Source organism: Mustela lutreola, chromosome 7 (assembly GCF_030435805.1).
Source record: "Mustela lutreola isolate mMusLut2 chromosome 7, mMusLut2.pri, whole genome shotgun sequence".
Lineage (NCBI taxonomy): Eukaryota > Metazoa > Chordata > Mammalia > Carnivora > Mustelidae > Mustela > Mustela lutreola.
This window is the reverse complement of record NC_081296.1, coordinates 87182996-87208022: the sequence shown is the minus strand read 5'-3', so window position 1 is coordinate 87208022 and position 25027 is coordinate 87182996. Positions and strand designations below refer to the sequence as shown.

The 25027-nt window shown below is 35.0% G+C and overlaps 1 protein-coding gene across 2 annotated transcripts in view; it reads right to left on the bottom strand.

The window, feature by feature from the left end:
* The window catches only part of SCFD1 (sec1 family domain containing 1), a 105460-nt gene that overhangs the window by 31853 nt on the left and 48580 nt on the right, over positions 1-25027 (bottom strand). For both annotated transcript variants that reach the window (XM_059181827.1, XM_059181829.1), the window contains exons 15-18: positions 14511-14607; positions 9185-9255; positions 7038-7117; positions 86-148 (exon numbers count right to left, since the gene is read on the bottom strand). In XM_059181827.1, the coding sequence (XP_059037810.1) occupies positions 86-148; positions 7038-7117; positions 9185-9255; positions 14511-14607 (311 nt within the window). The remainder of the gene's footprint in view (positions 1-85; positions 149-7037; positions 7118-9184; positions 9256-14510; positions 14608-25027) is intronic.

The following is a 25027-nucleotide window of genomic DNA, read 5'->3' as shown; positions in this document are numbered from 1 at the left end:
GTGTCAGTGTATTTTTAAGGCATGTGAGTCTAATTATGATCTGCAGTACCAGACTTATTCAATCAGAATTATTAAAAATACTTACCCCATTGGTTTCGTGGTAGTATTACCATAGCTGGCAGGAGCTGAGGCCATCTTGGCAAAAGCCCTGTGAAATAAGAAAGTTGTATTAAAAAGTTGATTATCAGAGCTAATATTCAGCATCACAAAACTGAAAACTCTATTGGCTGTAACTTTTACTATGCAGACATTTTCCGAAAATAGCAATCATTTTTCAATTAATACAGTGTTTCAGTACAATTAGCACTGAAACAAATACATAAATACCCTTTATGATTTTTAATCACATAAAATGATACCCAAGTGAAACAAATACATAAATACCCTTTATGATTTTTAATCACATAAAATGATACCCAAGTACAGTACAATTAGTGCTGAAACACTGAAATCCTTAAAAAAACACAAATGCATTTATTTTCTAAACTTTAAGATTTTTTTCCTATTATTATAAACTGATCATTAACATGAAACAGACTTGCTGCCTTAAAAGAACAATCATGTACTGATTAAATCTCTTTATTGTTCCCCACATTCCATACTTCCTCATCCTCAGACATATATCTTTGCTCATGCTGTCCTTTGAGGGGAATAAACTGACTGCTTTCTTCTCCCTCTGCCTGCTGTTCTGCCTACTTGTGTGCTTGCTCTCTCTCTCTCTCTCTTTCTCTGGCAAATAAATAAAATATTTAAAGGAAAAGAAAAATTCAAAAAAAAAATAAAAAGAAAAAGAAAAAAATAAAGAAAATTTTAAAAGTTAACTTTGAAAGACTAAGGAATCATGGGAAAAAAAGCCATGAATTCCATGTGCTATATTCCCCCAGCACTGGGGTTTTGCAGTTCTCATTTATTGGTAAACTTGGTCTTGGCTAGATGTTCTTGCTGATTTTCTGGGGAGGGGTCTGTTGCAGTGATTCTCAAGTGTCTTTGCCCCAAGCCGAATTGCACGGCCCTTGCCAGGGGCCAGGCTAACTAATATGCTCGGGTTTGCTCTTAGTAGCTTTTGTTCCCTGAAAGCTTTCTGTACAGCTTTGGAGGAGAGAATGAAAATGGCTGTCTCCCTGGTCTCGGGCCACACTCCTTGCTCACCTGGCCTATGACTAAGCATTTCCATCTTTAGCACAGGGCCCCATTTGGAATCTCCAAACCCAGCAGATTCCTGTAGTGTGCTCCCATGCCACTCCTCCCGGGGGAGGGAGGGGAGCTCTGTTTTTGCAGCCAGCTTCCCCGCTCTGATACGTGGGAGCTCTGCCACACTCAGACACCCCCAGTCTTTCTGTGCCCCCGAGGGTCCTGAGACCACAGTGTACCAATGAGGGCTCTACACCCCACTTAGCCACTGGAGTGACATTCCCTCAGTTGAGCAGACTTTTAAAAGTTCAGTTTTGTGCATTGTGCTCTGCTGCTCTGTCAGTTGCCAGGAGCCAGCTGACACGGGGGGTCGGGGGAGCTCTATTTTATTTTGGATTTTTCTTTTCCTTTAAATATTTTATTTATTTGCCAGAGAGAGAGAGATAGAGAGAGAGAGCAAGCACACAAGTAGGCTGAACAGCAGGCAGAGGGAGAGGGAGAAGCAAGCTCTCCGCTGAGCAGGGAGCCTGATGCAGGGCTTGATCCCAGGACCCTAGGATCACAATGCCAGCCAAAGGCAGACACTTAATCAACTGAGCCACTCAGCCACCCCTCTTCTTTCCTTTTTCAACCAACTTATTATCTTAACAATTCTTTTAAAATCTTAATTTTCACTTTTATAGTCATATTTTATTCCTTCATTGTAGTTAACCTTATTTTTTGTATATATGTAAGTTTTTCTTTCTTTAAAATTTTGGCAGACAGTCTCTTCTAAAGAGCCAAAATATGCCCAAAATCTAGTGAGTGCCTCTGTTTTATTCCCCAGCCTGATTTTATTCTTTTTTTTTTTTTTTTTTTTCCCTTATCCCTTCAGTTTCGGGTCTCTTCTGATTTGTGTAGTGTATATTTTTCTGGGGTCATTGTTACCTTTTAGCATCTTGTTCTCTTATATATCTATTCTTTTCTGGACAAAATGGAAAAACAAAAAAAAACAAAAATTCACCTCAAAAAAAAAAATAAGAGGCAGTACCAACTGACAGGGACCTAATTAACATGGACATTAGTCAGACATTGGAGCTACAGGTCAGAATGATGATTATAAAGATAATAGCTGGGCTTGAAAAAAGCATAGAGGATACTAGAGAATCCCTTTTTGGAGATGTAAAGTCTAACCAAGTCGAAATCAAAAAGGCTATTAATGAGATGCAAAAAAAAAATGGAGGCTCTAACTCCTGGAATAAATGAGGCAGAAGACAGAATTAGTGATACAGAAAACCAAATGATGGAGAATAAAGAAGCTGAGAAAAAGAGAGATAAACAACTACTGGATCACGAGGGGAGAATCTGAGAGATAAGTGATATCATAAACAAAACAATATAATAATAGGGATTCGAGAAGAAGAAAAGAAGGGCAGATGGTATATTGGACCACAGTATAGTGGAGAACTTCCCTAATTTGGGGAAGGAAACAGGCATCAAAATCGAGAAGGCACAGAGAACCCTTGTTAAAAATCAATAAAAATATGTCAACACCCGATCATCTAATAGTTAAACTTACAAATCTCAAAGACAAAGAGAAAATTCTGAAGGCAGCTCAGGACAAGAGGTCTATAACCTATAATGGTAGAAACAACAGACTGGCAGCAGACCTATCCAGTGACCTGGCAGGCCAGAAAGGACTGGCATGACATATTCAGAGCACCAACTAAGAAAAATATGCAGTCAAGAATACTATATCCAGTTAGGCTGTCATTGAAAATAGGAGAGTTAAAAAGCTTCCAGGACAAACAAAAACTAAAAGAATTTGCAAACACCAAACCAGCCCTACAGGAAATATTGAAAGAGGTCCTCTAAGCAAAGCTAGAATCTTAAAGTAACATAAACCAGAAAGGAACAGAGACAATATACAGTAACAGTCACCTTACAAGCAATACAATGGCACTAAATTCATACCTTTCAATAGTTACTCTGAACGTAAATGGGCTAAATGCCCCAATTAAACTGTTCAAAATCCTTGGGATTCAGCAAAGGTGGTACTAAGAGTAAAGTATACAGCAATACAAGCCTTTCTCAAGAAACAAGAAAGGTCTCAAATATACAACCTAACCCTACACCTAAAGGAGCTGGAAAAAGAACAGCAAATAGAGCCTAAACACAGCAGAAGAGAAATAATAAAAGATCCGAGCAGAAATCAACAAAAGAGAAATGAAAAGAACAGCAGAACAGATCAATGAAACTAGGAGTTGGTTCTTTGAAAGAGTAAGATTGATAACCCCCTAGCCAGACTTATCAAACAGAAAAGCTAAAGGACCCAAATAAATAAAATCATAAATGAAAGAGGAGAGATCACAACCAACACCAAAGAAATACAAATAATTATAAGAACATATTATGAGCAACTATATGCCAACAAATCAGACAATCTGGAAGAAATGGATGCATTCCTAGAGATGTAAAAACTACCAAAACTGAACCAGGAAGAAAGAGAAAGAGAAAACCTGAACAGACCCATAACTAGCAAGGAAACTGAAGCAGTCATAAAAAAAATCTCCCAAGGAACAAAAGCCCAGGGCCAGATGGCTTCCCAGGGAAAATCTACCAAATATTTAAAGAAGAATTAAGACCCATTCTTCTGAAACTATTTCAAAAAACAGAAATGGAAGGAAAACTTCCAAACTCATTTTAGGCCAGCATTACCTTGATCCCAAAGCCAAACAAAGACCCCATCAAAAAGGATAATTATAGACCAATATCCCTGATGAACATGGATGCAAAAATTTTCACCAAAACACTAGCCAAAAGAGTTCAGTGGTACATTAAAAAGATTATTCACCACAACCAAGTGGGATTTATTCCTGGACTGCAAGGTTGGTTCAACATCCATGAATCAATCAATGTGATACACTACACATTAATAAAAGAACAACATTTCCTGGACTGCAAGGTTGGTTCAACATTCATGAATCAATCAATGTGATACACTACACATTAATAAAAGAATAAGAATCATATGATACTCTCAATAGATGCAGAAAAAGCATCTGACATAATAAAGCATCCCTTCTTGATTAAAAGTCTTCACAGTATAGGAACAGAGGGAACATAACTCAGTTTCAGAAAAGCCATTTATGGAATGCTCACAGCGAATATCACTCTCAATGGGAAAAACTGAGAGCTTTTCCCCTAAGGTCAGGAACACGGCAGGGCTGTCCATGATCACCATTGCTATTCAACATAGTATTAGAAGTCCTAACCTTAGCAATCAGACAACAGAAAGAAATAAAAGGCATCCAAATTGGCAAAGAAGTCATACTTTCACTCTTTGCAGGTAATATGATACTTTATGTGGACAACCCAAAAGACTCCACCCCAAACCTGCTAGAACTCATACAGGAATTCAGAAAAGTGTCAGGATATAAAAAGAATGTACAGAAATCAGTTGCATTTCTATACACCACCACCAAGACAGAAGAAAGAGAAATTAAGGAGTCGATTCCATTACAATTGCACCCAAAACCATAAGATACCTAGGAATAAATCTAATCAAAGAGACAAAAAATCTGTACTCAGAAAATTATAGAATACTCATGAAAGATATTGAGGAAGACACAAAAGAAATGGGAAAATGTTCCATGCTCATGGATTAGAAGAACAAATGTCTATGCTATGCCTATGTCTATGCTACCTAAAGCCTATGTCTATGCTACCTAAAGCAATCTACACATTCAATGCAATCCCTATCAAAATACCATCAACTTTTTTCACAGAAATGGAACAAATAATCCTAAAATTTGTATGGAACCAGAAAAGACCTTGAATAGCCAGAGGAATGTTGGAAAGCAAAGCTGGTGGCATCACAATTCCAGACTTCAAGCTCTATTACAAAGCTGTAATCATTAAGACAGTATGGTACTGGCACAAAAACAGACACACAGATCAATGGAACAGAACAGAGAGTCCAGAAATAAACCCTCAACTCTATAGTCAACTAATCGTCAACAAAGCAGCAAAGACTGTCCAATGGAAAAAAGATGGGTCTCTTCAACAAATGGTGCTAGGAAAACTGGACAACCACACGCAGAAGAATGAAACTGGACCATTTCTTTACACCACACTCAAAAATAGACTCAAAATGGATTAAAGACCTCAATATGAGACAGGAATCCATTAAAATCCTTGAGGAGAACACAGGCAGCAACCTCTTCAACCACAGCCACAGCAACTTCTTCCTAGAAACATCGCCAAAGGCAAGGGAAGCAAGGGCAAAAATGAACTATTCAAGGGGCTTCATCAAGATGAAGAGCTTTTGCACAGCAAAGGAAACAGTCAACAAAACCAAAAGACAACTGACAGAATGGGAGAAGATATTTGTGAATGACGTATCAGATAAAGAGCTAGTGTCCAAAATCTACAAGGAACTAATTAAAGTCAACACCCAAAGAACAAATAATCCAATCAAGAAATGGGCAGAAGATATGAACAGACACTTTTCCAAAGAACATATCCAAATAGCCAAGAGACACATGAAAAAGTGCTCAACATCACTTGGCATCAGGGAAAAATAAATTAAAACCACAACGAGATAACCACCTCACAGAAGCCAGAAGGGCTAAGTTAACAAGTCAGGAAATGACAGATGTTGGTAAGGATGCAGAGAAAGGAGAACCCCCCTACACTGTTGGTGGAAATGCAAGCTGGTGCAGCCACTCTGGAAAACAGTATGGAGGTTCCCCAGAAAGTTGAAAATAGAGCTACCCTACAACTCAGCAATTGCCTTACTACGTATTTACCCCAAAGATACAAATGTAGTGATCCGAAGGGGCATGTGCAACCCCAGTGTTTATAGCAGCAATATCCACAATAGCCAAACCATGGAAAGAGTCTAGATGTCTATCGATAGATGAATGGATAAAGAAGATGTGGTATACACACATACACACACACACACACACACACACACACACACACATATATATGATGGAATATTATGCAGCCATCAAAAATGAAATCTTACCATTTGCAATGACATGGGTGGAACTAGAGGGTATTATGCTAAGTGAAATAAGTCAATCAGAGAAAGAAAATTATCATATGATCCCAATGATATGTGGAATTTGAGAAATAAGGCAGGGGATCATAGGGGAAGAGAGGAAAAAATGAAACAAGATAAAACCAGAGAGGGAGACAAACTTTAAGACACTCTTAATCTCAGGAAACAAACTGAGGGTTGCTGGAGTGAAGGGGGTAGGAAGGATGGGGTGGCTGGGTGATGGGCATGGGGAAGGTATGTGATATGATGAATGATGTGAATGGTATAAGACTGATAAATCACAGACCTGTACCAAATAATAATGCATTCTTACACATTATATGAAATAATGCATTATATATTAATTAACAAAAAATCAATTAAGAAATAAATTACCACCTGGAAAAAAATAAAAACAAAAATTCTAGTTCTCTAAAAAAATTATTTTTATACCATCTAGCAAAAATTGTGACAATATGTGTTTTTAATAGCAGAATTTAACGCACCAATTAACCTGCCTATATCCTTGGCACAGCACTTTCCTAAATGTTTGCCCTATGTTAATCTGCATTTCTCTACAAGTGAAATTAAAACCTTCTTTTAATGTTTTTGAGACATGTGATCCAAACATTTCAGTCTTTGATGTTCTTAATCTAATCAGTAAAGAAAATATAAACTTGTGTAGGAAAGAAAATTAGCACTATTTTATGTAATTTTAAATTGTGGACAGTGAGGGCCAGATAGGAAAATATTTATGCTACTGAATTTAAGAAAAATCAGAAAAAAGATACTATTAAATTTTCTTGTTAACATTCCCATTTTCTTGGGAACTCTACTTCTATTGTACTCTCTTATATAAGAAGAAAATAAAACTTACTTCCACTGTTTGATATATTGTAAGGGATTAAGGTTGCATCCTGCATCAGTTAAAGCTTTTTTGTATTGCTCCAAATCAGCCTGAAATAAGCAAAGAATGGTATCATAAAAAATTTTACTTTTGTGAAAGAGAAGACGATTTTGTTTGTTATTACTTGATTAATCAAAAAGTTAGACCAAAGGCATGAGTTTAAATTCTAGGTACCCAAGTAGAGTGGAGTCATATTTTAAGTGAGTATATAAGTGAGCACTTGAGACAAAAATCATATCTAATGAATATTACCTTTGTCAGGCTCCCAAATCACCTAGCCAGTATTCTGTCATCCCTTAGTGAGTCCAACAAAGCCAGCTTTTTCTCCATTTTTGAAATAGACTGCCTTTCCTTGGGATAAGCAATAAATAAATATCTGACTAGACAAAGAGCATTTTAAAACCAGAAATACAAGGGGACATTGTGACATGACACTGACTGATGGGAAATGTAGATTCAGGTTTTCCCCTCTCATATGCACTCTTATGGTCCAAATTCATTAACTGAGTATCAGGTGTCTTACACTTTTTAAAAAATTGTTTTCTCTTTCTTGCTATTTTTGTTTCCTGATGAGTAAGTGTAGTTGAATTCCTGTACTTTATAAAAGCCTATCATCATAGTGACTCCACCATAAAAATTTTACAAGACAAGACATTTAAAGCTCAACAGAGATGTTTACTCCTTTGCATTTTGGGGGCTATCAGGCTGTCATAATTTGCTTTAAGCCTATTAGTGATCACTTAAACTTATGAAAAGACATGGTCCTTACCAAAAATAAATAAAAATATGTGGTCAAAATAAGGGAACATGGAATTAACTTTTAAATTAATAAATTCTTAAGAAAATACTATAAATAGGCTTTAATCCTTTATATATATGTATATAATATATATATATATATATATACACACCTATATATAAAGCCTGTAAAAATCCCCTAAGATACAGGTACGAGATATTCCTGAAAAGAAAACCACACTTGCTTACTGAATTAAAATAAAAGCTATATGCCCAAAATAAAGCAGAATTGGCCTAAAGGAAATACTGGGTTTAGTTTACTGTTTTAATGCACCAGAGATTTTTGACCAAAAGAAGTGTTATGATCAAACAGATTATTAAAAATAATAATTATTAAAAATATTATTAAAAATAAATGCTGCCAGAGAAGGAAAGACGTTTACAATTATATCATTCTAGATGTCATCTCTAAAATTCTCATGCTTGTTGCTCATCCAGTAAAATTTCACTGAGTTAACATTAGAGAGAGTTAGCTGACCTCTAACCCGGCAACAACACTGACACCAAAATCACCATTTGCCTTCAAAAATCAATTACCTAAACATTTTTTTTCTTCAAAAGCAACTGATGGCCTACCACATAAAATGAAAAACAACAAAATTACCCAAAAAATTACCCAATCTTCCAGTGAGGGAAAAAAAAATATTTCAGAAAGGAAAATGTATCATTTTCCAATCATTCTTAGAAATTTATTGATACAGAAGTTATTTGATTGCAATATAAAAAAAGTCAACTTTATTTTTCTATGAAAAATATGACAGATATAAATCTGAAGTTTAATCTCAATAAATTTAAAATTACAGTATTAATGTAACTTTTTGGAACTCTGAGTATTCTTACAACTGACTCCTTATATTCTATAATGAACATTAGTTTTAATAACCTTAAAATATTACCAAATTTTTACCTTAGGTTATAGATAAATTCACTGGAAGACATTAGTGGCTATAGCTCAAAGAAACAGAGCTTTTAAGATTATCACATAATAAGAAATAAGACCAGTGTTTCAAAAAGCATAGCAAACTTGGCTAATTCAGTTTACAATAGCTATTTTCCAGAAATAAGAATCTTGGCCATTTGAATCCAATTCATATCCCAACAACTTAGAAGTGGTCAGACATTTCATGAGTGGATAGTTCTCTTTATAACAACAAATACTGCTATAAAAACTCAGCAATAAATAGAACTAGCCTTAACAAACTGTTTTTCTTTTAAAGAAAGGAATGAGGTAGTTATTTGGCCATAGTGATCTGGTCTTTTATTTTTGAAACAGACAAATATTTCCCCTTCTACCCAATAACTGAACAAGGAGGACATACCTCAGAGGGTGCCTGCTGTGCACTTATATAATAAATAAGAAACAGCCTCATTTTATCTTCTGGAGTTCCTGCTACACAGGGAATATAAATAAAAAAACTTTCATAATTCTGGTTAAGTATTATAGTCAACACAAGTATGTAAAAATTTAAGGCACATAACTGTGAAAAGATAAAATATGGTTCTTGATTTAACTGACTTAAGATTACAGGCACTATAACTATACCCATGTACAATACAGATATGGAAAAAATATTAAATGCTGTGGGATTAAAGGAATGGAATACAGAAGTATGTCCATTCTATCTTTCAAAATATCTGTAAGAGATTTACATTTTGTATGTGAACTAAAAAAGAAAGAAAGGCATAAGGTAGGGTAATCACAGAGATGGAAAGGGGATGCTATAATAATTATGTAAGGACAACAGATATAAAAATGAGACTGTTCGGGGAAACTAGCTATATGGTCATTCTAGGTTTCGGGTTACAAAACTTTGGTACTTCTCAAAAGTGTGGTCACCATATAAATGTCTCTTCCTGAAGGGTACCGTATCACTTACAAGATTTGGAAAAAGAATACATTTATATTAAAATAAACACTGTTGTATAATACAAAATATATTTGCCTGAAATTGTTTAAGACAAAACATGAGATTTCAAGGAAATTTCTTGCTTGCAGTGGGTCTGATCTGCTAATCCTATTACCCAGAGCCCAAAACTGGACAGAAAAGCTCATTTATTTCCCCCTCTGCTACTGGGTGTACTCTGGTGCAAAGCACTGGCCAGTGGTAACACAATTTCACCACCAACAAATAACAATATGCGCTCTCACTTCAAAGTGTTTATCCTAATACTCAAGAACTTGAAACTGTTACACTTTATTATAGAATAAAAACTAGGAAAATTTTTTCAAAACATGACTAGTGAACTATCGATTTTTTATATTGTTCAGAATCCAGATAACCATTCTCAAATTATCCTTATTCCCTAAATATGACAATGAACGGTAATAAAGATCAATGATGGGTTTTCCAAAGTTCTGATATTTACAAATAAATGTATCTTGGACATTTTGAAAATCAGGTTATGAAATTCAGGGTCTTAAGTCCTAGGAGAAAGCTATTTTTGTTTAGCAGGTAATTTGTTGGCTGGGTTCAGGCCAAAGTTCCAACAGCTTTCTGTGGGTTGTGGCTCCACCACTGATTTATATTTTCAAAAACTTCTGCAGCAGTGCTACTGGATCTGTCCAACCATCTAGTGGACACTATGGGAACTGGGAAACTGTCTAGCCCTTCAACTCGCAGTCTTTGAAATAATACTGTTTAGGATCTAATTCACATATGTGCAGCTCAGGGGTGAGCCCAGGAATTCATAAACAACTTTATGAGGTTGCTTTCCTGAGCTCCTTCCTCTCCGCAATCTTGGTAGTTTCCAATTCCCCTGGCTCTCCCTTTTTGGTGCTCTATCCTGAAAGCTTTGGCTTTAGTTACCCTGTTCCACTGTGCATTTCCTGCAACTATGACTAAGTAGTTAGAAGGCAAAGAGAAAAACAAACAAACAAACAAACAAACAATGAGGCTTGCTGCAGGCTCTTGGGACCACCACTCCTAAAAGAGGAGACAAAGATTCCCCTCCTTCAGAGTTTTAGGGGCCTGTAAATCAACATCCTCAGCATCTAGTATAGCCTTTCTAATAGCAGGCACTTATTCTGCTTAAAGAAGAGAGAGTTCCCATTCTCTTCTTCAGGAGAAACATATTTTATAGTTGCTATAGTGTTAACAATAAGCCCTCAAAATTTCTGCTAAGGATTTTAAGAATACTATGATGGTAAGAGTTGGAGAATATCCTGATGCTTATAATAATATTAATCACAGGGGCCCCTGGGTGGCTCAGTGGGTTAAGCCTCTGCCTCCGGCCCAGGTCATGGTTTCAGGGTCCTGAGATGGAGCCCTGTATCAGGTTCTCTGCTCAGCGAGAAGCCTGCTTCCCTCTCTGCTTACTTGTGATGTCTCTGTCAAATAAATACATAAAATCTTTACAAAAATATTAATCACAGAGGAATCAAATGGAAATTACAAAAATGCATCCTTTACAACTGCAAGTACTCTAGAACCTCCAACTGGCAGCCTGGGTCCTCCTGTCATACCTAAGCTTCCACCGGAACTGCTTCAATTTTAAAGTCACTTTTCTTACTGAGTAATCGGATGTATCTTAGGGAAAAGTTTTAAGTAAAATTCAGAAAGCTTTTTGTCTCTCTGAACAATTTGCGAGTAAGTTTTTGACCTGCTGTCCCATCATTCCCAACTGTCAGACATTCCTCAATATAATAAGCTCAATATAACAACTATCAAAATCAGGAAATCAGCATTGATAAATTAGTAATAACATATAATCCTCAGATGTCATTTCAAGTTTCACCACTAGCCTGTAACATCCTTTATGACAAAAGGATCAATTTTAGCATCATGTGGGATATACAGCTGCCACACAACATACAGTTAACTTCTGTATGAAACAGTTCCTCAGTCTTTCCTTGACTTACATGGCCTTGATGTTTTAGGAGATTACAGGCTTTTTTTTGTTTTTGTTTTTGTTTTTGTTTTTTTGGTAGAATATCTCACAATTAAATTTTGTTTGATATTTCCTCATGATCAGATTCAAGTTATACACCTTTGGCAGGAATATCACAAGAGAAAACTATGTTCTTTGTATTGCATCCTACTGGATGGGGCATTATTTCAATATGTCTCATTACTGATGGTGTTCACTGAGATTACCTAGTAAGGGATCTATCATACTTCTCCACTGTAAAGTTAGTTTTCTCTTTGTAATTAAGAAGTATTTTGCAGGGAGGTAATTTGAAACTAAATATCCTGTGAAACTTGAACTTACTCTTTTACTATTATCTCTGTGGACTGATGGCTTCCTGTTTCATTCAGTGAGTTATAATCTGTTATCATTATTTTAATACTCATGATGTCATGATCTCCCCACTGGGGGTCACTTCAAGCTGACTTCTGGGTCTCTTTGACATGTCCCATCACTTTCTGAGTATATTCCTTGTTTTCTGACACAACAAACTAATCTAGGCTTATTTTGTATTTTCTCTTCCTACCTCAGCCCTGGAATCAACTACTTCTCCAATGAGCACAAAATGGTATTTATAAGATAAAATCTTTACTACTGGAGTATTGTTTCTCCACCCCTGCTTATTTGGCTGGACTAGGGAACACATATAGGTGTACACACACCTATCTGTATTTATTTCTCTGACAAATACGTAGTGAAAACACAGGTCTACAATGACACCTTAATTTCAATCCAACATTACAGGGCTCATTATATTTTTCTCCCTTCCTTCCTTTACAACAGGAAACCTAGCTCCTTTTGTATTATCTGACATACACACTTATTTAACCAGTCTGTGGTACGTAACAAATATCCTATCTCTGCAGCCATCCCCTTGCCTGCATGGACATCCTCTCACTCCATTTGGGCTCTGATTCCCTACAGTGGACTCACATGCCTGGCCACACATCTCACCCCACTTAGATTGATGCTGGGTTGCTCCTGTGTACAGTCACCTTCCTCAATCTGTTAGAGCTTTTTTTTTTAAATAAGATTTTATTTGTCAGAGAGATCACAAGTAGGCAGAGAGGCAGGTGGCAGAGAGAGAGGGGGGAAGCAGGCTCTCCACTGAGCAGAGAGCCCGATGCAGGGCTCAATCCCAGGACCCTGAGATCACGACCTGAGCCAAAGGCAGAAGCTTGACCCACTGAGCCACCCAGGCGCCCTGTTAGAGCTTTTATATACCATTCTTTCACATGTGGATACTTTGCTCAATTCACTGGGGGCTTTGACACTTAATGGTAGATCACCAGTCTTCCTTCTACCCCAAATGTGGTTGCCCTTCTTATCTTGCTCAGGTTCCAACATCTTGTTCTGGGCTAAAGTGGCACCAGAATTCCACTTTGCATGAAGACCTACCTTGTTCTGCAATTCTTAATGTCTTTACAAATAAACCAAAAAAGTAAGGGAAAGAAAACAGGAAGGGTCTGATTGTTTTTCTATCAACACATTTATTTGCTTTAACTTTACTTAAAACTTATTGTAAATAATAAGGAATAGCTCTGAAGTGATGGGCTTATATATTTTGCATTTTTTCATTACAAATGCAGGAGGTTGAGCCCCACATTGGTGCTAGATATCACAAATGTAAATACCTTCAAAATGCTAGGTTCTCACTACAAATCTAGCTTCTTAAAAGTGTGAGCAATATTTACAGCTTCTTAGAAGTTTTTAGGAGTAGAATCTCTAATTACAATTTGGACTTTATTATTTTTCAACTTGGAATAAGGTCTAAAACTCATACCTAACTCTAACTCAAAAACCATCATCATTCAGCTAAATAATTTATATGCAAAATATAAACTGAAAAGCTTATTTACTTTTTTATTCATTTTGGAAAAGCACTGAAATTTGAATTGAAATCTATTCTGAAATGATCAAGTCTCTAAAGTATAATTTTAGAGGATAAAACCTATACGGATCCCATGATCATTATAATTGAAAGCAATAATTACAATACATTTTTTAAGTACAAAGAATCCTATCTTGTTTTAAGAAAAGCTAATATAGAAATAGTTAAATGCAAATATAAAGGGACTGATTAAGGAGTTTCTTCTAAAGTAAATTCCCTAAATATTTAAAACAGAATTCAGTTTTAGATATATTTTTTTTAGGAAACTCTTTAGGGTTAAACCAAGGTAATTAGAGGGGTGCCTGGGTGGCTCAGTGGGTTGAGGCCTCTGCCTTCAGCTCAGGTCATGATCCCAGAGTCCTGGGATGGAGCCCCGCTCTCTGCTCAGTGGGGAGCCTGCTTCCCTTCCATTCTCTCTGCCTGCCTCTCTGACTACTTGTGATCTCTGTCAGCCAAATAAATAAATAAAATCTTAAAAAAAAAACAAAACCCAAGGTAATTAGAAAGTATAACATTTAGAGACACCTGCTTTGAATGTTATACCTTCAAAAATCTTCCGAAAATCAGCAGAAATTGAACTTTAGATATATTATCACATTAAATAAATGAATATAACAAGTTCTTAAATACCATGAGAGAAAAGTTCAATAAAATAAAATGCAAATCATTTTTCCACTTTAAGAAATGCTTTGCTACAAACTTCTCAACAGAAAATAGCTCATTTAGTTATCTCATTATTAGCATGGGTTGTCAGAAAAAAAATTATTCTATTCAGATATTACTTAAATTGAAACGCTGGTTTCATCAACTGTGAATCTTAACAGTAACCTTGAATTTATGGTACATACCATCAGGATCTGATATTATATCTAGAAGAGATTTATCCAGAGTAGTTTTGCTCATTATTTTTTCTTCGTATTCAAAATATATATCTAGTTTTCTTGCCTGTTTCAAAATAAATATTAGATTAGGCTACATCAAGTAATAAAAACATACTAAGGGCCTCTCAGCTTACAAGTTTCTATGTTTTATGATCAATTTTTAAAAACAAGCATTTTCTAATAGAATTTATTTTCAAAGTTTCTTACTTTTGATTACTTAATGTGAAAAACAATTGCCTATTTTATCATATCTGACTTGCAAATTCAGAAGTAATTCTGCATATTATATATATATTAGCAAAGAGAAAAATCACACCAATCTCATTTACTATATTAATTAGCAACTAGCATATAAATTATATTGTATTCCATGCAAATTAATGTCAGGTAGTTATGTTATGTTTACTTTTTTAGTCCACAAATCCATACATTTTTACCTTAACTAGACAGAAAATTACCCTAAATAATTTTCAGTGGTTTTTAAATAAAACTAATTTTCCTACTTAATTCTTTGAAGTTTTAGGTAATGGGAAAGTAGTCAAACTTAGCTTTTCTGTATGATACCTCTTCTGAATTAAAATGTATTAAAATTATCCAAAAGAAGTTAAAATGTTAGGTTCCTCCAAGGTAAATAAAAATTATCATTACCGAGTATCTACTAAATTATGATTCAATAATACCAAAGAGAAAAGAATATAATTTCTATTGAAAGTGTTCACAATCTAGGAGTAGAAAACATTCATGAAATAAATTAGAATACTCAGAGATACCAATGAAGAACCAAACTATAAACATAGAACATAAATATATTAAGCTAAAATGAAAGAGTGAAATAAACAGTTAACCAACTGTAGAGGAGAAAGTAATATATTTTGACTTAAGTTTTGAAAGTGATTTGGGGACATGAACAGAGTTCATGTCAGTGAAACGGATCATACCATGGCATAATCAGAGTGCAGAATTCTGAATGGTAGAGTAAGGAGTGATTTCATATATAAGGTAACAGAAAGTCAGTCAGAGTCCTTCAGTCCCATCCCCCCGCAGTGGCACACAAGGCCAGAGTTTTAAATAGATGAAATACTTTAAAATACGTTAAAAATCAAAACAACATAAAAAGGTGTATTTTGAGACCTGTCCTCACCCATCTTCTCTTCTACCCCTATGCCTATGGATATTTACTTCAATTATTTCTTCTATAGTTGTCCAGTTCCTTTATGCAAAATGTAAGAAAATAGGGTCTATATCCTAGTATTCTTCTGCTTTTTGACACAAAGGGAATATACTATACTCTTCTGTTCCTTGCTTTAACTCAACAATCTATTCTGTATCAATACATAGGGAATTCCCTTGTCAGTCAACTCCTAGTAGTATAATAAACTCTGTAAACAGAGTTTTCCTTCTTACAAATCTTTTGACCCTTCTCAGGCAGGAACTATTTTAGCTACTGTATAAAGCTTCTTTCAGTACCACAGATTAAGAGGTGAAGTCTTAGGAATGGAAAAATATAATATTAAAATGGACAAAAGAAATAGAAAAGAGATCCTAGGAAAGAGACCATGATAGTGGCTGTGGGAATGGAAAGAGACAGATATGTAATAACATGTGAATGGAGATGGGAAGCAAGGTAGTGAAAAAAAGTCAAAGATAACTCCAGGGGAACTAGGATGATGGCAGTAGCAACTATGTTAATGTGAACTGAATATTAACTGGAAAAAGCTAATTATCTGTAGAGTGGAGCCAGGAAAGAGGAGGTGGGAGGTGATAAAACTGTATTAAGCTGACTTCAGGCCCTCATAATCTTCTCTAGCCAACCTTTTCTGTTTCACCACTATTCACTGTATTTAGTTTCCTTTAGTCACATCAAATAACCTCACTTTTCATTAAACATCATGTATGCTTTTAGTCCTCTAAGCACAGGCTTGGGTTAGCCTCTTAGCTTTTTAAGAATATATTCCTTCTCCATTACCTGTGCAGTGAATTCTATTCATTAAGGACGAACTTCTGTGCAACTCTCTTCAATCTCTATTTCTTTCTCTTCTTGCCCCTCCCTCAATCTCCTTCTTGGCTGGAAGAATTTATTATTCCTTGAATGTGTACCATCAGCATCATATATACCTCTTCATAGTATGATCACACTTTATTACTCTTCTTTGCTTACATCCCACCCCTCTAGAAATTGTTTAATCGTTTCACCCTAGGAGTCTAAATAGCACCTGGCTGATAACAAGTACTTGACAAAAGTATTTGTTGAATTTTTCAACCAAGAGCAGGACATACACAGATCAAGTAGTAATCTTTAGAAGTCATGAGAGTAGATAAATGAACTTCTAGAAACGAAAAATGCAAAGAATTGTCTTTGGTGATGTAATATATAAAATTAAGTATTCTAAGGGCCATAATGGACTTTAATGTCTGTACGTACAAATCAGGGAAGAAACATGGTTCATTAGATTTCTTTTGCTTTCTTCTTGATATATCAACATACTTACATTATTTAAAGTTCTAATAGGCAATAGAAATAGAATCCAAAATAAGTTGGTTTGACTAATAATGGATAGGGAGTTTCTTTTGGAGGTGATGGAAATGTTCTAAAAGTACATTTTGGCTGTGGCTGCACAACTCTGTAAATATACTAAAAACTAATGAATCATACACTTTAAATAGGTGAGCTGTATGTTATGCAAATTATACTTCGATAAAGCAGAAAAGAAAAGTAACTTAGCACTTTAATATACCGATTCCCATAAAAGAGGGAAAGGAGAAAAGTTCAGATTTTCTAATCTGCATACGAGACCTAGTTTATGTCCCGGATCTATTTGTGCAAGGCATTTTACTTGCAGCTATGGCTTTCAAATGCTTTTAAACAGAGAACCTCAGGACCCTCACTCTCAAACCATATCTTTTGCAGAACCCTAAACCTAAGATATAAATGACCCATCAAATGTCCTTATAATGATCTAGAGTACCACTACTAGCGTTTAAAAACTATTAATTTAGATAATCTCATTTAATTCTTCAAGTAATACTATAAACTAGGAATGATTAGTCCCATTTTAAAGATGAAGAAACAGACACACAGAAACATATATTTATTCAAGGTTACCAGAGTAGAAGTAGTAGAGAGTTGAGATTCAAATCCCGGTCAGACTCCAATGTACACCACAGATAAAGAGTAGGGAAAATTATATTTTCCTCAAGTATAATTTACTGCTTCTTTTGTATATGCTTTATGAAAGAAAGTATATTTGTTGATTAGTACATATTTGGGCTTTTTTTGGTAATACACATAATTTATGTATATGTGGTAAAAGGTTATTTTGGCCAATATATATATTATCTAGAGATCCTTTCTCAGTTTCTTGAAGTAAAGGAAAATACCAAGAGAAATAATTTCTGTAATCCCAAAGATTATTTTTATATAATGTGAGTTCAAAGGAGAATACAATTTGGATAACAATAGTTACATGTAAAACAGACAAATTAAAAATATAAAACAAAATTAACAAGGTCAAGATAATAAACAGATTTTTGGTAACTTCAATAAATATCAAGAATAAATAGTAGGAAGGGAGTATTATAGAAAACCAAAGGACTATGCATGGAATACAAACTACATCTAGTGAATATGAACTCTGAAAGCCATGAATTTCTCAAAAATCTCTTTTAAAGGGCTAAGTAAAGAATCTGATTTTTTAAAAATTCTAGTGTTTTTCTCCCAATTTCAGAATTGCCAGTGGAAAATCAGCCTGATGTTTTTTACTCTTCAGTATACTACCTCAACATTTATATTAAATTAACATAAAACACACAAGCACAACTTTTTTTGACCGGTAACAGCCTATTTTTAAATAGAACAGAAGTGGGCACTTTTAAAAGCCAGCTTGCCCCATTCACTCACAAAAATGGAAAATTCTTAAGAGTTATCTGGGATGCACAAGTAGTATTCCTAATTTGTCTTTTGAAAAACCATTACCAAGAGACATCTGTCAGATGACCTGTACAGGGTTTGAAACCAATTCCTTCTTCCTTTCTGTAACTTTAAGGGATTTTTCTTTCTCTTACCCATTCTTTCCATTCTAGCTACAAACACTACCATTCTGGTGCTCTCTGCTCACTGCTAGGTACAATTCTCATTCCTCACCTTAGTCTATGACTGGTTGATGACAAAGTCTAGAGTAGTATTTCTTGGCCTTCCCTCTTTTCCAAACCCCAATTCTATCCCCTAGCACAAGTTAGCAGTGAAAGTAAAGGTAAGAAGGATTAGAGTTGGGGCACCTGGTCGTAGGTTAAGTGTCTGACTCTTGACCTCAGCTCAGGTCTTGTTCTCAGAGTCATGAGTTGGGCTTCACACCCAACTTAAAAACAGAAAAAAGGAAGGATGAGAGTTATACCTCCTTTTACTATTAGGAATCTCAATATTCTTCTTCCACTTCTCACAGGAGAGAGAGGGGATGATAAACCCTTCTCAGTTAAAGACAATACTAGGAATATTCCACATAATGAATTAAACAGGGTTTGAAAGAACAGGGGATCTATGAATCACATCTTATCTACAGTAAAGCAGAGCCTAAGATAAGATGAACTTAGAACTGTATTTTTAGAATATAACCTATACCTAAGTTGAAGATCATTTAAAACCTAGCTTTTCCTTTTCTTTCTTTCTTCACATGTTTAATCCCTACCATCCTTTAGTGCTGTATTTGAATATCCAATCCCCTGGGTGAGTAGCATTTGTAAGCTCTATCATAAGTCTGCCTTTGCTCTGTCACTAGAATATGAACTCCTTGTGACTACTTATTTATTATTATATGCCCTGTCCCCTGCAAGGTAACGATTTCTCCAAATCTCAACTGCTTTCTAGGATATAACAAAATAGCAGTTAATATATTTTCCATTATTTAGGTGTACATTTTGTTGCATTTCACACCGGTGGGTTTGAACTGGTTTGCCATCATAAAAAATTATGTGGTACAAAACCCAGATAATACATGAAATTATCTTTGAAGGTGTTCTATGACATGGGTGGATGAATATATTTACTCTGGAGTACTTGTTCATTTGACAGAATGACTTAGAAATCATAAATAAAATTCATCTATGCAGTGATGGACTTTGCACTTTCAAACTAAGGAACTTGGTTAGGATCTTCAATTTTTACAACAGGCCAACAATCTAACCACTTATCTCATTTCCAGATAGATACATTTTTCTCTCAACCAAGAACACTGAATTTCTAGCATTTCAGGCCCAAATCAAAATATGCAACTTCAACTTCTCTGCTATCAAATCCCTACCAAAAGCCCAAATGAAAAAAAGTAGGAACATACTATTTAAAGAATATGCAATGTTTCCACTCTAGATACTAAAATGTTATAAACTTAGACCTAACTACTTGGAAACTCATAAACTCCCTCACTGAATTATATATATGTTTTAATTTTTTAAAAGATTTTATTTAGGGGCGCCTGGGTGGCTCAGTGGGTTAAAGCCTCTGCCTTCGGCTCAGGTCATGGTCCCCGGGTCCTGGGATCGAGCCCCGCATCAGGCTCTGCTCAGTGGGGAGCCTGCTTCCTCCTCTCTCTCTGTCTGCCTCTCTGCCTACTTGTGATCTATGTCTGTCAAATAAATAAATAAAATCTTAAAACAAAAAAAGATTTTATTTATTTCAGAGGGGGAGACAATGTGTAAGCAGGTGCAAGCGAGGGTGAAGGAGGGCAGAGGGAGAAGACAGAGAACCTCAAGCAGACTCCCATCATGACCTGAGTGGAAATCAAAGTCGAACACCCAACCAACTAAGCCACCCAGGCGCCCCGAATTATATTTAATATTAAACTCATGACTTTCATTAAGGTTATTACATAGAAGTAATTTTATATTAAAATATAAATTTTATATGTATAAGAGTTAAAATTATATTAAAATTAATTACACAGAAGTGTAACTGATATTAATATACTGTATCATTACATCACTCAATTTATTCTAGATAATGCCCAATATGAGCAATGTATTTTGTAATCCGATGCTAAGCAACAGTTTGCTTAGAATAAGAAATATACTTAAAGTAAATAAATACATAGAAAGAAAATTTAAGGGTCCCTGGCTGGCTTAGTCAGTGTAGCATGTGACTTTTGATCTCGGGGTCATGAATTTGAACACCATAATGGGAGTAGAGCTCACTTAAAATAAATAAATAAAAAATTTTAAAAAAGAATAAAAAACTTCTCCTTTCTGACAGGAAGGGTTTGTTGTTGTTGTGGTTGTCTTAATCACATCTGTCTTTTTTTGAATCTGGGTTGCTTGAAAATACAAAGCCAAATTTGAGAATTATCATCATAACTGTATGTCACCTATTCCATTTTTATTTCATTATTTTTGTTCCATAAGCTATTTGTGAAATCTGTCTCAAATCTGCTCTAGGAAACAGAAACAACTTTAATCTCTAAGTTATACTATATATTAACTCCTAAAAATAAGATGACTAAAGTGACCTATGTCATAAAAATTTCAACATGTAAATGAAATTGTCTTTATAGATAAAAAGTATTAAAAATACAAATATTAGCAACCTTATTATAATGAAATACCCAAAACTGCTTTACTTATAATATTTCTGGAAAAAAATAGAGATTTATATGGCACTTATAAACATAAGAAGTCTTAGTTTACTATGACTCTCAGAAGCTTTTAGTTTTAGTTTATAGCAACAATGTGTTGAACTCTTAAAAGATATACCCAGGAAAGGAAGAGTAAATTTTATTTAAAGTAAGTGCCAGAAAGGAAATAATAAAAATTAGAGCAGAAATCAGTGAAATTAAAAACAAGAAATTAACAGAGAAAAATCACTTTCGGAACCAAAAGCTGACTCTTTGAAAAGATCAATAAAATTGATAGATATCTAGCCAGGTTAACTAAGAAAAAATGAGAGAAAACACAAATGGAAAATATCAGAAATTAAAGAGAGGCCATTACTATTGATCCTATGACATCAAAAGGATGATGGAGTATTTGAACAATTCTGTGCCCATAAACCTGAGAGTCTAGGTGAAATAACTCACTTCTTTAAAAGACACAACCCATGAAAACTCACTAGAAGAGAAACAGATAACGTGAATACATCTACATCTATTAAAGAAATTGATCAATAACAAATAACCTTCCACAACAGAAAGCCTAAGGTCTAGGTCTAGGTGTGCTCACTAGTGAATTCTGTCAAGCATTTAAAGCAGAAATTATAACAGTTCTCTATAATCTATTTCAGAAAATAGAATGCAAATAATGAGAAACTAGATGCTTTCCAGCTAAGATCAGGAACAAGGCAAGGATGTCACCCCTCGCACTCCTATTTAACACTGTATGGCAAGCCCCAGTTAATGCAACAAACAAGAGAAGGAAATCAGAGGTATACAGATTGGGAATGAAAAAATAAAACTCTTCATTTGAGAAGACACAACTGTAATGTAGAAAATTTCAAAAAAATTTCTGGAACTAGTAAGAGACTATAGCACAGGTGCAGAATACAAGGTTAATATACAAAGTCAACGGCTACAGTAGGAAAAAGGCAAGGATGTCCCCTCTTGCACTCTTTCAACATCATAATGGAGGTACTAGCTAATGCAATTAGAAAAGAAAAGGAAATAAAAAGAAAAAAGACGGGGAAGGAAGGAATAAAACTGTCTTTGTTCACAGATGACATGCTTTTTTATATAGAAAATCTGAAAGAAACGACAACAAAAACTCCAGGAACTAGTGAGTGATTATAGCAAAGCTGCAGGATACAAGGGTACTATATAAAAGCCAACTTCTTTCTGATATATTAGCAATGACCAACTTAAATGTGAAATTAAATCAAAAATACTATTTTTCTTTAGTACTCAAAAAATAAGTAAATGAAATAGTTATAAATCTAACAAAATATGTATAAGATTTTTATGAGGAAAGCTATAAAACTCTGATTAAATAAATCAAAGAACAATGAAATAAATGGAGAGAGATTCCATGTTCTTCCCAACTTATCTATAGATTCAATACAATCTCAATCAAACCCCCAGCAAGTTATCTTGTAGATATCAACAAACTGATTCTAAGGTTTGTATGGAGGCATGGGAGACCCAGAATAACCAAAACAATACTGAAGGAGAAGAAAAAAGATAGAGGACTTTATCACCTAAAATATAGCCACAATACTTATGTGTTACTAGCCAAAAAGGAGGACAAATAACAGAAAAGAGATAAGCAGAAATAGACCCACACAAATATAGTCAGCCTATCTTTCACAGAAAAGCAAAAGCAATTCAATGGAAAAAGGACAGTCTTTTCATCAAACAGTGCTGGAACAACTGGATATCTACATGCAAAGAAAAAAAATTAATCTAGCACAGACCCTACCTTTCACAAAAATTAACTAAAAATGGATCATAGACCTTAAGGGAAATTCAAAACTATAAAACTCCTAGAAGATAACATAAGAGAAAATTTAGATGACTTTACGTATAGCAAAAACCTTTTAGATACAACACCAAAGGCATGATCCACTAAAGAAAAAAATCAATAAGCTGGACTTAATTAAAATTAAAAGCTTCTGTTCTGTGAAAGATACCAAGATACCGTCAAGAGATTGAGAAGACAAGCCACAGGCCTGGAGAAAATATCTGCAAAAGATACATCCATTAGAGGACATTTCCCCCAAAAATATAGAGAACGCTTAAAACTCAACATTATGAAAATAAACAACCAGCTTAAACAATAGGCCTAAGAGGGGAACAGACACCTGACCAAAGAAGATCCAGATGTCAGGTAAGCATATGAAAAGATGATCCACATCATATGTCATTAGGGAACTGCAAATTAAAACAATATTAGAATCACTGAAATCTAACACTGACAACACCAAATGCTGATAAGGATGTGAAGCAATAAGAACTCTCATTCACTGCTGGTGGGGATGCAAAATAGCACAGCCACTTTGGAAGGCAGCTTGGCAGTGGGCAGTTTTGTTACAAATCTAAACATACTCTTACCAGATGATCCAGCCACCAACTCCTTGGTATTAAAGGAGCTAAAAACATACCCACCCATAAACCTTTCATGGGCATTCACAGCATCTTTATTTATAACATATATATCCAGATAGTGAATCTACCATTCTACCATTCTACCATACTACCCAGAAAAGTTTCCTTGTTGTAATGCCTCCCTTTCGGCCCTCCAACACTCTTCTCCAAGTTACTAGGCAAGCACTGATAAGCATTTTGTCACTGTAGATTAACTTGCATTTTTATGAATTTTATGTAAATACAATAATAGATTCTGTACTCTTCTCTAATGTGGCTTCTTTCAGTGTATTTGAAATCCAAACATATTATTGTATGTGTCAACAGTACCTTCCTTTTTATTGCTGAATAGTATTCCATTTTACAGATATACCACAATTTATTTATCCAATTCAGCTGTTGGTGGACATTGAGTTGTTTCCAGCTTTTGGTTATTACAATGAAGTTGCTATGAATATTTATGCTGTGTACAATACATACAGGCTTTCATTTGTCTTGGGTAAACACCGAGGAACAGAATGGCTGGACCAATGATAGGTTTAACATTTTAAGAAACTGAGAAACTATTTTCTAAAGTGGATATAACATTTTGTATTTCTACTAGCAGTGTATCAAAGTTCTAGTTCCTCTGTATCTTTGCCAAAGGTTGGCATTATTGATTTTTAAATTTTAGACATTTTTAATAGATGTGTAGTGACGTCTCATTGTGGGTCTGGCTTCCATTTTTCTAATGATTACTGAGATTGAACTTACTTGTCACCTATATATCTTTTTTAGGTAAGTCTGTTTAAACCTTTTGTCCATTTTTAAATTAGGTTGTTTATTTTCTTATTATTGAATGTTCTAAGAAGTCTTTATTTCTTTGAATTTAACCTTTATAATTGGGTCTCAATGACAATGCTTTATCTTAACAAAAGCAGATGGCAGAGAAGTAAGAGCAAAGAGCTTGAGAAAGGTAATTTCACACTTTTTTTGGAAAGGTGGAAACGGTCTCCCGAAACTCACAGTGAGTGAGAAGTTAAAAGGATATTCCAACTCATTCAAGAGCTACCTTTGGTCCTAATTGAAGAAAACTTCAAGTTCTGACAGTGACTAATCTTATCTGGGTAAGACTAGGTAAAAGACGATGATAACTTGTCCACTGGGGACTTTCTATTATAGAATATATTGTCCCCCTGCCTTGAAAAGACACCAAGGTCATATGAACATTCGCTTCATATATATATACTGAGATCATTTAAAATACAGCCAGAGAGGGGCTAAGCGTCTGCCTTCAGCTCAGGTCATGATCTCTGGGTGCCAGGATCAAGCCCCTCAATTGAGCTCCTGGCTCAGTGGGGAGTCTGCTTCTCCCTCTCCCTCCTGTTCATGTTCTTTCTCGGTTTCAAATGAATAAGAAAAAAAAATACAGCCAGAGAAATGTTCTGATTT